Source organism: Schistocerca cancellata, chromosome 9 (assembly GCF_023864275.1).
Source record: "Schistocerca cancellata isolate TAMUIC-IGC-003103 chromosome 9, iqSchCanc2.1, whole genome shotgun sequence".
Classification (NCBI taxonomy): domain Eukaryota; kingdom Metazoa; phylum Arthropoda; class Insecta; order Orthoptera; family Acrididae; genus Schistocerca; species Schistocerca cancellata.
The window spans coordinates 477,555,619-477,570,846 of record NC_064634.1 but is presented as its reverse complement, the minus strand read 5'-3'; the positions used below and the strand labels follow the sequence as shown (position 1 = coordinate 477,570,846).

At 43.6% G+C, this 15,228-nt stretch overlaps 1 protein-coding gene across 1 annotated transcript in view; it reads right to left on the bottom strand.

Moving 5' to 3' along the window:
* LOC126101507 (diacylglycerol lipase-alpha) overlaps positions 1-15,228 on the bottom strand; it is a 477,330-nt gene that overhangs the window by 326,651 nt on the left and 135,451 nt on the right. The window contains exon 5 of the mRNA XM_049912151.1: positions 14,013-14,190. Within this exon, the coding sequence (XP_049768108.1) occupies positions 14,013-14,190 (178 nt within the window). The remainder of the gene's footprint in view (positions 1-14,012; positions 14,191-15,228) is intronic.

Here is a 15,228-nt window from a genome sequence, read left to right as displayed (position 1 = left end):
TCATCGCCTGCCGTGTTAGCAAATAATTTAGGATGATATTTGAGGATTGAGGAGCCTGCCCTGTGTTGTGTACATTCCCCGTGCGCGGCTTTACACAGTTTTCGGACTTCCTGCTTCTGCGCATATTGACTAGCACGGCGAGGTTTCGTTCCTTCTTGCTGGGTTCTGCTTCCCAGCCTGCTGTCGAGCAACTGACGGTCCGTACAGCGTCGTTTGGCAGAGTTCTCATGCCTGTGTAGACACTAAAGTATGTATGGAAGGGCAAGAACAAATTGCTCGGACTGAAAAGAGTATAAGGCAGGAAAGTTGGTCTTACGAGACCAAACTGCTGAGATCATCGGTCCCTAGGCTTACGCACTACTTGATCTAACTCACACTAACTCACGCAAAGGGCAACACAAACAGCCATGCCCGAGGGAGGACTCGAGTCTAGGATGGGGGAGAGCCACACGGGCCGTGACAAGGCGACTCAGACCGCGCGGCTGCCCTTCGCAGAAGAAGAAGCTGACAAGGGAACATCCCCATCGCACCCCCCTCAGATTTAGTTATAAGTTGGCACAGTGGATAGGCCTTGAAAAACTGAACACAGATCGATCGAGAAAACAGGAAGAAGTTGTGAGAAACTATGAAAAAATAAACAAAATATACAAACTCGGTCGTCCATGCGTAAGATAGGCAATATTAAGGGAAATGTGAGGCGAGGAGCTCTGGGGTCCTGTGGTTAGCGTGAACAGCTGTGGAACGAGAGGTCCTTCGTTCAAATCCTCCCTCGACTGAAAATTTTAACTTTTTATTTTCAGTTTATGTGAAAAACTCTTATGTTTTCATCACTTTTTTTGGAGTGATTATTACATCCACAAGAAAACCTAAATCGGGCAAGGTAGAAGAAACTTTTCACCCATTCGCCAAGTGTACTAGTTAGGTGGGTCGACAACATATTCCTGTCATGTGACGCACATGCTGTCACCAGTGTCGTATACAAAATATCAGACGTGTTTTCCTGTGGAGGAATCGGTTGACCTATGACCTTGCGATCAAATGTTTTCGGTTCCCATTGGAGAGGCACGTCCTTTCGTCTACCAATCGCACGGTTTTGCGGTGCGGTCGCAAAACACAGACACTAAACTTATTACAGTGAACAGAGACGTCAATGAACGAACGGACAGATCATAACTTTGCAAAAATAAAGAAAGTAAACTTTTCACTCGAGGGAAGACTTGAACCAAGGACCTTTCGTTCCGCAGCTGCTCACGCTACCCACGAGACCACGGCGCTCCTGAGTTCATACTATCCTTGATGTTGCCTATCTTGCGCATGGGCTATTCAGTTTGTATATTTTGCTTATTTTTTCATAGTTCCACACAACTTCTTCCTGTTTTCTCGATTGATCTATATTCAGTTTTTCAAGGCCTATCCACTGTGCCAACTTATAACTAAATCTGAGGGGGATGCGATGGGGAGGTTCCCTTATGAGTAGCATAGTCACGGTAGCGTAGTGGTTATGATACTAGACTGTTGCATGGAGGGTTGTGACTTAAAAACTCACCTGAACCGTAAAATTTTAATTTCTATATTCTATATTCATTCTCCCCCCTTGAACCATGGACCTTGCCGTTGGTGGGGAGGCTTGCGTGCCTCAGCGATACAGATAGCCGTTCCGTAGGTACAACCACAACGGAGGGGTATCTGTTGAGAGGCCAGACAAACGTGTGGTTCCTGAAGAGGGGCACCAGCCTTTTCAGTAGTTGCAAGGGCAACAGTCTGGATAATTGACTGATCTGGCCCTGTAACAATAACCAAAACGGCCTTGCTGTGCTGGTACTGCGAACGGCTGAAAGCAAGGGGAAACTACGGCCGTAATTTTTCCCGAGGGCATGCAGCTTTACTGTATGATTAAATGATGATGGCGTCCTCTTGGGTAAAATATTCCGGAGGTAAAATAGTCCCCCATTCGGATCTCCGGGCGGGGACTACTCAAGAGGATGTCGTTATCAGGAGAAAGCAAACTGGCGTTCTACGGATCGGAGCGCGGAATGTCAGATCCCTTAATCGGGCAGGTAGGTTAGAAAATTTAAAAAGGGAAATGGATAGGTTAAAGTTAGATATAGTGGGAATTAGTGAAGTTCGGTGGCAGGAGGAACAAGACTTCTGGTCAGGTGACTACAGGGTTATAAACACAAAGTCAAATAGGGGTAATGCAGGAGTAGGTTTAATAATGAATAGGAAAATAAGAATTAGGGTAAGCTACTACAAACAGCATAGTGAACGCATTATTGTGGCTAAGATAGATACGAAGCCCACACTTACTACAGTAGTACAAGTTTATATGCCAACTATCTCTGCAGATGACGAATAAATCGAAGAAGTGTATGATGAAATAAAAGAAATTATTCAGATAGTGAAGGGAGACGAAAATTTAATAGTCATGGGTGACTGGAATTCGAGTGTAGGAAAAGGGAGAGAAGGAAACGTAGTAGGTGAATATGGATTGGGGGTAAGAAATGAAAGAGGAAGCCACCTGGTAGAATTTTGCACACAGCACAACTTAATCATAGCTAACACTTGGTTTGAGAATCATGATAGAAGGTTGTACACATGGAAGAACCCTGGAGACACTAAAAGGTATCAGATAGATTATATAATGGTAAGACAGAGATTTAGGAACCAGGTTTTAAATTGTAAGACATTTCCAGGGGCAGATGTGGACTCTGACCACAATCTATTGGTTATGACCTGTAGATTAAAACTGTAGAAACTGCAAAAAGGTGGGAATTTAAGGAGATGGGGCCTGGATAAACTGAAAGAACCAGAGATTGTACAGAGTTTCAGGGAGAGCATAAGGGAACAATTGACAGGAATGGGGGAAAGAAATACAGTAGAAGAAGAATGGGTAGCTTTGAGGGATGAAGTAGTGAAGGCAGCAGAGGATCAAGTAGGTAAAAAGACGAGGGCTAGTAGAAATCCTTGGGTAACAGAAGAAATATTGAATTTAATTGATGAAAGGAGAAAATATAAAAATGCAGTAAATGAAGCAGGCAAAAAGGAATACAAACGTCTCAAAAATGAGATCGACAGGAAGTGCAAAATGGCTAAGCAGGGATGGCTAAAGGACAAATGTACGGATGTAGAGGCTTATCTCGCTAGGGGTAAGATAGATACTGCCTACAGGAAAATTAAAGAGACCTTTGGAGGTAAGAGAACCACTTGTATGAACATCAAGAGCTCAGATGGAAACCCAGTTCTAAGCAAAGAAGGGAAAGCAGAAATGTGGAAGGAGTATATAGAGGGTGTGTACAAGGGCGATGTACTTGAGGACAATATTATGGAGATGGAAGAGGATGTAGATGAAGATGAAATGGCAGATAAGATATTGCGTGAAGAGTTTGACAGGGCACTGAAAGACCTGAGTCGAAACAAGGCCCCCGGAGTAGACAACATTCCATTGGAACTACTGACGGCCTTGGGAGAGCCAGTCCTGACAAAACTCTACCATCTGGTGAGCAAGATGTATGAAACAGGCGAAATACCCCCAGACTTCAAGAAGAATATAATAATTCCAATCCCAAAAAAAAAAAGGTGTTGACAGATGTGAAAATTACCGAACAATCAGTTTAATAAGCCACAGCTCCCAAGTACTAACACGAATTCTTTACAGACGAATGGAAAAACTGGTAGAAGCCCGTCTCGGCGAAGATCAGTTTGGATTCCGTAGAAATATTGGAACACGTGAGGCAATACTGACCTTACGACTTATCTTAGAAGAAAGATTAAGGAAAGGCAAACCTACGTTTCTAGCATTTGTAGACTTAGAGAAAGCTTTTGACAATGTTGACTGGAATACTCTCTTTCAAATTCTAAAGGTGGCAGCGGTAAAATACAGGGAGCGAAAGGCTATTTAGAATTTGTACAGAAACCAGATGGCAGTTATAAGAGTCGAGGGACATGAAAGGGAAGCAGTGGTTGGGAAGGGAGTAAGACAGGGTTGTAGCCTGTCCCCGATGTTATTCAATCTGTATATTGAGCAAGCAGTAAAGGAAACAAAAGAAGAATTCGGAGTAGGTATTAAAATCCATGGAGAAGAAATAAAACGTTGAGGTTCGCCAATGACACTGTAATTCTGTCAGAGACAGCAAAGCACTTGGAAGAGCAGTTGAATGGAATGGACAGTGTCTTGAAAGGAGGATATAAGATGAACATAAACAAAAGCAAAACGAGGATAATGGAATGTAGTCGAATTAAGTCGGGTGACGTTGAGGGTATTAGATTAGGAAATGAGACAGTTAAAGTAGTAAAGGAGTTTTACTATTTGGGGAGCAAAATAACTGATGATAGTCGAAGTAGAGAGGATATAGAATGTAGACTGGCAATGGCAAGGAAAGCGTTTCTGAAGAAGAGAAATTTGTTAACATCGAGTATAGATTTAAGTGTCAGGAAGTCGTTTCTGAAAGTATGTGTATGGAGTGTAGCCATGTATGGAAGTGAAACATGGACGGTAAACAGTTTGGACAAGAAGAGAATAGAAGCTTTCGAAATGTGGTGCTACAGAAGAATGCTGAAGATTAGATGGGTAGATCACATAACTAATGAGGAAGTATTGAATAGGATTGGGGAGAAGAGAAGTTTGTGGCACAACTTGACCAGAAGAAGGGATCGGTTGGTAGGACATGTTCTGAGGCATCAAGAGATCACCAATTTAGTATTGGAGGGCAGCGTGGAGGGTAAAAATCGTAGGGGGAGACCGAGAGATGAATACACTAAGCAGATTCAGAAGGATGTAGGTTGCAGTAGGTACTGGGAGATGAAGAAGCTTGCACAGGATAGAGTAGCATGGAGAGCTGCATCAAACCAGTCTCAGGACTGAAGACCACAACAACAACAACAACAACAACATATTCTATATTCATTCTAGAAGTATCCACAAATGTCAATAATCACTGTACTGGAATGTTCTGTAACTGTATATATACACAAACACACGAAAATTTTGATCTTAAAATCATGTCTACACAATTCCTTAAACCTGTAAACAAACTTACAACATGGAAATCACCAAATTCAACTTTTGGTGAATTTCAGGTAGACCATGTTGCCATATCTAATAAGAATACCAAAGAAATACTCAACGTACGAACAAGAAAGGGATTTTTTGAGCCAGACCGCCATCTGCTGCAAATAAAGACTAGATTTCAACTTAACAGAAAGAAATCACCAATGAACAAAACAGTTAGAATTGATCCAGAATACCTTGAATTTAACAAGAGGGAAATTCTCCAGGAAATTGGGCAATCAAACGCAACGAACTGGAATGAACTTGCAGAAGTACTGAAAGACACACTCGCAAACCCCAAAGAAAGAGAAAACACAGATGGTGGAACAGTGCACGTGATCAAACAATAGAAGAGAGTACAAGCTTGGAAAACTTTCAGTGGCAACAAAACTACAGAAAAATGGCAGGAATTTTTGAGAATACAGAAGAGTTCATCCATGGCAATGCGAAGAGAAAAACGTAGATATGATAAAAGCCGGCTTAAAGAAATTGAACAATTCACCCTCTCCACAAAAAACGTGTAAAAACCGATCCTAATAATTACAGGGGAACTTCACTGCTCCCTGTAATATACAAAATTCTTTCAAAGGCCCTGTTAAACAGGCTAGAGGAACAAGCGGACCGGTTAATAGGAGAGTATCAGGCAGGGTTTCGCAAAGGTCGATCTTGCATCGAACAGATAAGGAACATAAAAACAATTTTGCAAATGAGGAGATGAAGAAATACTGTGGTAACTTTTGTCGATTTTAAAAAGGCTTACGATTCAATAGATAGACAAACATTATTTCACACCTTGAAGGAGTTCAGGATTGACAGGAAAACAAAGTCATTTACTCAACAGGCATTAACAGATACAGCCTCCAAAGTTAAATTCATGGGAGAAACATCAGAAGCATTTCATATCCATACTGGTGTTCGCCAAGGAGATGGAATGTCCCCCCTTCTGTTTGACATGGTTCTGGAAAAAATTGTGAGGATATGTGAAAAGTAAATAAAAGGAATTCAGCTTCGGATTAAAAAAAGAGCAGAGAACTAGGGTGAAATGTCTGACTTTCGCAGACGATCTTCCGATTCTAACGAACAATAGAGAGAAAGCCAAACTTGCATTGGAAAAACTACACGAAATCTCACAGAAAACTGGGCTACAAATCTTCTACGAGAAAACACAGTATATGGAAAACAAATCTGTTGATAATCTCCCCTACTTAATACGGGAAAGTGGCACAAGTACCCACTTCAGATATCTAGGAGAGATAATCCAACCATCAGGACTCAATAGCCAATAAAGATAGAATTTCCAGATTACAAAAAGCATATAAGCTCACTTGGAATCATTATAATAAGAAATCTATTTCTGTCAATGCGAAACTAAGGCATTACAACACAGTAGTCCTACAAGAAGCACTTTATGCTGCAGAAACTACAGTTATTCATGGTCATACTAAGATCAGAGAGATTGAAAAGCAGGAAAGAAAAATTCTGAGTAAGATATATGCACCAGTGTTTCGGGAAGGAATTTGGATGAAGATGCCAACTAGAGAGTTTTACAAAGACATAGAAACAATAACAGACACCATTAGAAAGAGAAGGATGAAACTTCATGGACATATCAGCAGGATGAATAGAAGCAGGCTCACAAGACAAATCTTGGAGATAGTAAACAAGAGCAAAAACAATACAAAGTGGATCACTGAAGCAGAAGAAGACATTAAACAACTGGGAATCACGCAAGACAACATAAAAAAAAGAGAACAGCTTAGAAACATCATACAGAAACACGCACTTAAACAAGAACATACGGAGAACAGAACGGGAAAAAGATGGTCGGAAGAACGCAAGAGAGAACACAGTGAACGTATGAAGAGAATTTGGGAAGAACGAAGAAAGAAGAAGAAATCATGACTACTCAAGTTCAATCGTTCTCTCAAAAGGGAATAATCGAAAATAATAATAATACCGTATGTGTTCCGGCCGGAGGCAGTTCGCTCTGCTGTCTTGTATGTGCAAGTGCTGAATAAACCTTCGTTAAGCGAAGTCAGTGTTCGTCATTCATCTAATTACACCTTCCGACAGAGCCGCCGTTTACGTGGCGAGAAACCTGAGTTCAAGACATATTCAACAGATCGCAATCTATCGGAGACAGAAGAAGAAGAGGACGTTACGATGACAGCAACTGTGTGCCACCACATGAGACATCCTACCGGGTTCTCTGGTGACGACGACCAAAATACAAACAAGTGGCTGAAGGTATATGAGCGTATAGCCAAATTTAACAAATGGGATGACGCCGTGTTTTTGGCTAACGTATTTTTCTACTTAGAGGGGACTGTCATGCAATGGTATGAGAACTACAAGGAGAAGTTCACAAGCTGGGAAGTATTCCAGGCGGAGCTGCGCAAGTATATCAGCGACACGCAACGACAGAAGTCCAAGGCTGAAGATAAAGTGCAGGGCACAGCGTCCAGGAGAAACTACAACATCCTACATTCAAGACGTCTTGGAGCTGTGTCAAATAGTGGATCCTAGAATGAAGGAGGAAGATAAGGTTGCACATCTCATGAAGGGAGTTGCTGAGGATATGTATCAAGTCCTACTCCTGCAGGATGTTTCAACAGCAGACGACTTCATAAAATGGTGCTAGTATATCGAGCCAATGCATCAAAAAAGAATTACACACAAGAAGTTTGAACGGCTTCCAAACGTCGTATCGATGTCTGTGATGGAGGAACCAACTGATTTCACAAGTGTTCTTCGTCAGATAGAGAGAGAGAGGAAGTTCTGAAGGCACTTGGATTGCATGGCGAGCAAAAAACAGATCCGCTTCAAGAGGTCATAAGGGAGGAAGTGGAAGAGACATTTAACCCAATCCCTCGTCTTTCATTTCCGTTTAAAACGGTGAAAAAGTCGAGACCCAGGCGAAGATGCGTTCCTACATGCCGCATGAGGAACCTGTTTGGGCACCAAGGTTCAAATTCAAATGGCTCTGAGCACTATGGGACTCAACATCTTAGGTCATAAGTCCCCTAGAACTTAGAACTACTTAAATCTAACTAACCTAAGGACATCACACACACCCATGCCCGAGGCAGGATTCGAACCTGCGACCGTAGCAGTCCCGCGGTTCCGGACTGCAGCGCCAGAACCGCTAGACCACCGCGGCCGGCTTAGCACCAAGGAAGACTGACGTCTGGAGGACCAGTTTGTTTCCACTGCGGACGACGGGGATATATGGTGCGATATTGTCGAGAAACGCGGTGGACATTTGATGGCGTCCGCGCCAGAAGACAGCAGACCGATCGTAGCCGAGGCCAACTCCAGGACGACGAAGATGAACAAGATGTGGATGCAGGACGACGTAGGTCACCATCGCCGCAAGCTAGCCGCTGGAGAGCACGCTCCCCAACACGCCGATCAAGGTCTCCATCACCGTTTAGAAGCTCCAGCCGATCACCTAGCGCCGCAACCTGGAAAACTAAAGGGTGCGACCTTCCTTGGAGCTGAGGCCGCCGAAGAGAAAATTCCTCCGCCGTTGATCACTACAAAAATGATAGGAAACTCCGTCGATGCCCTCATGGATGGCCGACCAGCCCAAGCTCTTGTGGACTCTGGAGCATCATATTCAGTCATTTCGGAGCAGAAAACCGTATTCGTCGACAGCAAAACATCTCTGCTAAAGGTAGCTAATGGGAAATATGTAAAACCTACAGGAAGATGTACCATTCGTGTTGGTGTAAGTGACCATAGCAGCCTTTAGTCTTCAACGTCTTACAAGAGTGTAGTCACGACGTCATTGTCGGATGGGACTTTTTGAAAGCTTCTCAGGCAATTGTAGATTGTGGTCGTTCGAATATTATGCTGGAGGAGATGAGGTACTGTGGACAGGAAGATGCGCAACATCCGAGTGTGTGGAGACTATGCGTGCTGGATGAAGTGATCATTGCTGCAGTCAGCGCTAGAAAGGTAACTGTCATGAGTCATGCCATGCATCAACCCACGGATCTTGTTCTGGAATGTAAGAGTATCCACTAAAGAGACAGCTTACACTACATTCGTTCGTCCTCTGTTAGAATATTGTTTCGCGGTGTGGGATCCTTACCAGGTAGGATTGACGGAGGACATCGACAGGGTGCAAAAAAGTGCAGCTCGTTTTGTATTATCACGTAATAGGGGAAAGAGTGCGGCAGATATGATATGCGAGTTGGGATGGAAGTCATTAAAGCAAAGACGTTTTTCGTCGCGGCGAGATCTATTTACGAAATTTCAGTCACAAACTCTCTCTTCCGAATGCGAAAATATTTTGTTGAGCCCAACCTACATAGGTAGGAATGATCATCAAAATAAAATAAGAGAAATCAGAGCTCGAACAGAAAGGTTTAGGTGTTCGTTTTTCCCGCACGCTGTTCGGGAGTGGAATGGTAGAGAGTATGATTGTGGTTCGATGAACCCTCTGCCAAGCACTTAAATGTGAATTGCAGAGTAATCATGTAGACGAAGATGAAGCACTGGATCACGGCGACTGTGCTGCTCAGCTTCTTCCGCGACAATCTATACGAGGGCCGTTCAGAAAGTAACCTCCGGTTGATTTAAAAAAATACACCAAGTTAAATAAAAATATTTTAATATATACATCTTACAACTACATCTTTGCACTATTTTTCTACATAGTCTCCATAGCGATTGAGGCACTTATCGTATCTCTTCACAAGCTTTGAAATTCCTTCTGCATAAAAATCACCCGCTTGTGCCTGGAGCCAGCCTGTGACCGCATCTTTGAGCTCTTCGTCGTCATCAAACCGCTGTGACCCGAGCCATTTCTTCAAATGCATGAAGAGGTGATAATCACTTGGCGCCAGGTCTGGGCTGTAAGGTGGATGGTTGATAACGTCGCACTTGAAGGACTCGAGAAGGGCCGTTGTTCTGCGAGCAGAGTGAGGACGGGCGTTATCGTGCAAAAAAACGATACCGGAAGTCAGCATACCACGGCGTTTGTTCTGTATATCCCGTCGTAACTTTTTTATTGTTTCACAGTACACGTCTTGATTAATGGTCGTACCACGTTCCATGAATTCAACCAACAACACCCCTTTGGCATCCCAAAACACCGTTGCCATCAGTTTTCTGGCGAGGCTTTTCTTGGTTTGGTAGGCGAATTTGAATGTGCCCACATCTTTGATTGTTCTTTTGTCTCAGGGTTCACGTTCTTAATCCAGGTTTCGTCACCGGTCACGATTCTGTTTAACAATGCTTCTCCTTCGTCCTCATAACGTGACAGAAAGTCTAATGCAGAGGCCATTCTTTGAGTTTTGTGGTGGTCGGTAAGAATTTTGGGCACCCATCGTGCACAGAACTTACGGTAACCCAATCTTGCTGTCACTATCTCGTACAAGAGAGTCTTAGAAATCTGTGGAAAACCAGTAGACAACTCCGACATTGAGAAACGTCGATTTTCACGAACTCTTGCATCAACTGTCTGAACGAGTTTGTCAGTCACCAATGATGGTCTACCACTCCTCTCTTCATCATGAACGTTTCCTCGTCCACTTTTAAATAAACGTACCCATTCACGGAGAACTCCTTCACTCATAACTCTTGGTCCGTACACGGCACAAAGCTCACGATGAATAGCTGCTGCAGAATATCCTTTGGCTGTAAAAAACCTTATGACAGCACGCACTTCACATTTGGCGGGGTTTTCTATTGCAGCACACATTTCAAACTGCCACAAAAACTAAACTAGCGCAGGTACGACGTTCACTCGACCACGGCTTGATGCCGACTGACCTGTTGAGTGCGTGAACGCACAGATGGCGTCGCTACTCCCCCCACAACCCGCACTGTGACCGATCGGAGGTTACTTTCTGAACCGCCATCAAAGAAACAATGACAGAAATAAAACTAATGTTCAATAATATAATTAGAATTCCAAGTGAACGAATAACAATGTTAAAGAGACGATGAAGAAAGGAACGTAATGAAAATTCTGAGAAGAGGATTTACGATTTTAGGACATGTATGAAGACAACAGGGAATAGCTTCCATGGTTCTAGAGAAAGCTGCGGGGGGTAAAAACTGCAGGGGTAGACAGAGACTGATCCACCACTGGCCCTTATGCAGGCAGCTATTCGGCTTGGCATTGATTGGCAGGGTCGTTGTATGTTCTCCTGAGGGATATCGTGCAAAATTCTGTCCAACTGACGCGTAAAATCTCAAGAAGGTTGGAGGACCCAGTCCACAGTGGTCCAAACGTTCTCAGTTGTGGTCAGATCCGGGGACATTGCTGGCCAAGGTAGGGTTTGGCAAGCACGAAGACGAGCAGTAGGAACTCTGACCGTGTGCCGGGGGGAGCGGGGGGGGGGGAGTGGTGCGGGGGGGGGGGAACCTATCTTCCTGAAAAGCCTAGGATGGCTTGTCATGGGAGGCAACAAAATATAATATCGTCGACGTACTGCTGTGATGTAAGCGTCCTGTGGATGACAACCACAGGGGTTCTGCTGCGAAATGAAATTTCGTCCCAGGTAATCACTCATAGTTGTTGAGCCATCAGACTGGTATCCCTCCGCTGTCAGGGGCGTCTCCAGCATGTCTTCGCTGGTCTTCGCGGCTGAGTTCGAAGAGGGAATCGTAACTGAAGAGAATTCTTCCCCCGTCAATGTGATTCCAGGCCGAACACTTATCTGGAGAAGCCCAGGACAGCGGTGGAGTCCCAAAATGGCGATCGCCCGTCATTCGGCCCGACAACCAGGACTGATCGTCTGGGATGCCGTTGGTTGTCATCGCTACACCCTTACAGCACATCGGTACGTCGATGATATTCCAGGCTCCGTTTTGTTGCCCTTCGTGGCAAGCCGCCCTCGGCTTACATTTCGGCAAGATAATGGCCGCCCGCACATGGTGAGACTTTCTACTGCTTGTTTACGTGCTTCTCGAATACTACCTTGGCCAAAAAGATAGCCGGATCTCTGGCCAGCTGAGAAGGTTTCGAGCATTATGGGAAGGCCCTCAAACCATCTTCAAATTTCGACGATCTAACGCGCGAACTGGACAGAATTTGGCACGATATCCCTCATTAAGGCATCCATCAACTGTGTGAATCAATGCAAAGGGTCAGAGGCGGACCAACACATCATTGACTTACTCGATCTGTGAAGCTGTATCTCTTGAATAAATCATCCATATTTTCTGGAATTGTGATCATTTGAATTGTGATCATTTCTTTGTCTCTACATGTACATGACATCTACCGAACTTCTCCCCATTCGATAATTTGTTGCTACGTCGTTTTTTGTGTTTGTTACAGTGTATTTGGTTGAATATAGGAATAAAAGTATTTAGCTTAGAAAAAATGTATGATACATTGAGTTAACGAACTATAGGATGAATAAAACAATTGTACAGATAATAAAAATGAACTGAGGAATATACAATAAACTTTAGCGAGAAGTTTCGAAGCATGACGGAACAAGTAATACCATCTAAAACCAGTATAATATTACTAGTGAGAGATTGATAAACGAAACCACTGCAATTTATTGTACAACGTAAATTTAAAGGGCAAATATAACAACTGAAATAAAGACAATACATGCATCTAAGTAGGAGGTATGGGTTACAAGTTAGTCTGGATGACTTTATTTGAAGTATCTGTAGTTATAAGTGGCGAGTAAGGGATCTGTGTCTGATATTTCAGGATAGTTTGGGCAAATAGCTATATGTTAACTGATTTTCATTATTCCAAGATGTTTCATATTTCTCTCTTTCTTAATAATGTGTAGGACTCCATTTTGAGCTTTGTAGCTATGCTGTTTATTTATCAGAGAGTATGCAAAGGCAAAGTCTTCTTTCCAGTTCTCCAACTTCTATGTCGCTCCTTCAGCGGGTGGACGTTGCGCTGCCACACTAGCCTACATAGTTCCCCACAATTACAAGTTACTTTGTGTACACTACTCTTTTCGAAAGCTGATGTACTATCCTTAGCATTGGGAAAATATGTGCAGTAGTGTTGTGCACGTAAAATGATATTTTCAAATTCATAAATTTAACCTTTCTGGCCACAGTCTGAGAAAGTTTTTGTAAATATGGATCTGAGCAGCAGTTATTGAGAATCTGAGGTCGTGGGTAGGGCACAAGGTGAAGAATAGCAGAGACCCGTTGATATTGTTTCTTATAGAGCGTAGAATCCAGCAAGGCAGCAGTACAAACATTACTTCATGTTGTTTTTTTAGTTTCATTTAATTCAGGTTAGAATTTTTCGTTACTCATGAAGATGAACATTACCTGCCATATCACTGAAGGGAGGGCAGCGTGTTTGATCTTACAAGTATGAATAAGGTAATGGATATCTTCTGGTTAGGCCTAAGTAATTTTATAGTTACTCCCAAACTCCACTGTGGATTCGATGTCATGCTCAAGATTCAAATAATTAAAGAATTTTTAAGCTGTCTGGCAACACTTGTCCTTAAACACAATATATCATCAACGTAGCTTTACCAGCAATTAACCTTGGAAGAGAGTACATTACTCATTCATAATGAGTAAAATATTCTACAAATAACCAACAGCACAGTCAGTTAAGCTGACATGTTGTTTTATGCACGTCTTCGTAACACTTGATGCCATAACAGGGTATTTACTGAGAGGCACAGCACAAAGCCTGTCCCCACCTCTGCCTCTGCTACGGCTGATTGGAATATCCCAGCTGACACTGTACTGTCTACCAAAACCCAACTCTGCCTCCAGCTGTGGCTGGTTAGAATGCCCCAGCTGCACTGGACAGTCCAGCCTTGCTTGTCACTGCCTCCAGTTGAGGCTGACGGTGGACAGACCATCTAGACCCACCTCTGCCTCCATTTGCAGCTGGTTAGAATGCCCCAGCTAACACTGGACAGTCCAGCCTCACTCACATCTCTCTCCAGTTTTGGCTAGTCTGACTGCACCAGGTGACACTGTACACTCCAGGCTGACCCACCTCTGCCTCCAGTTGCGGCTGGTGCTGGTGGAGCGGCGGTAGGGCCTCCTGGAGTCTGCATCCCTAGTACTGCGCTGGTACTCCTTCATCTTGACCCAGGAGCGGCCTGCTGCATCGAACGTGCACCACACGGTCATCAGGATGCTGAGGAGAACGCACCAGTTGCAGATCACCAGACCTGTGGGAAGATCAAGGGCAAACCTTACAGCCAACATCACACTGAGAACTGTCATCAGACTAGGTTAGTCATACAAGGCTAAGATCATGTGCCAAAACTTGTCCAAAAGGTTAAATTCCCAGTTTTGATACTACTGATGGGCCAAAATATTGTGATCACTGATCACCAAAAGACTGAATGCCACCTAACGACGTTGTGGCCATATGATATGATAAATTAAAGTATACAAGAGCATCGGAGACAAATAGTGACTAACACTAGTGTTGATTTGGGCCACCCATGTGGAAATCCACTGAAATGAGTAACTTTGACAAAAGGCAGGTTATTATGACCCAGTGCCTGGGTACAAGCATCTCAGAAACAGCGGCGCTGATCAGGTTTTTTGCATTCTACTGAGCCTTTATGGAGAGTAGTTAAAGAGAGACCAAGAGTAGGTGATAATGTGTCACATGTCCACACATTACAGAATGTGGACATCGGGAGTTTCCTCGTTCTGCAAAGCAAGATAGGCAAGATCTGAGGCTTATCTGGCGCAGAATACAATGACAATACAGGCACAAGTGCTTCAGAGTACACCATTCGGCGCACACTGTTGCACACATGGCACCATAGCAGATGACTGGCTACGTGCTCCCATGTTGACTCAACAACAATATTTATCACGGTTGCAGTGGACACAGAATCATAGAGATTGGGTCGTGAATAACTGGAAACATCTCATCTGGTCGGCTGAATCAAGTTTCTTGTTCCCTCCGTTGATGTTATGGCCGGATATGTCATCATTAAGGCGAAAGATTGTTCAAAACATCCGCCATCCTACAGATGTAGACCCTGAGCTTCGGTGGCACCTGTGGTAGTAGTCAAAGGCACCATGCCGGATGCGAACTATCCGAATATTATTGCCAAACATCTGCATCCCCTCCTGTTTCGTTTCTTCCAGACGGTTATAGCATCTTCCAACAGGAGAGAATAAAGTTCCAATGGTTTCAGGAGCATGATAGTTAATTCTCGTTGCTGTGGAGGTCACCAAATTCGACT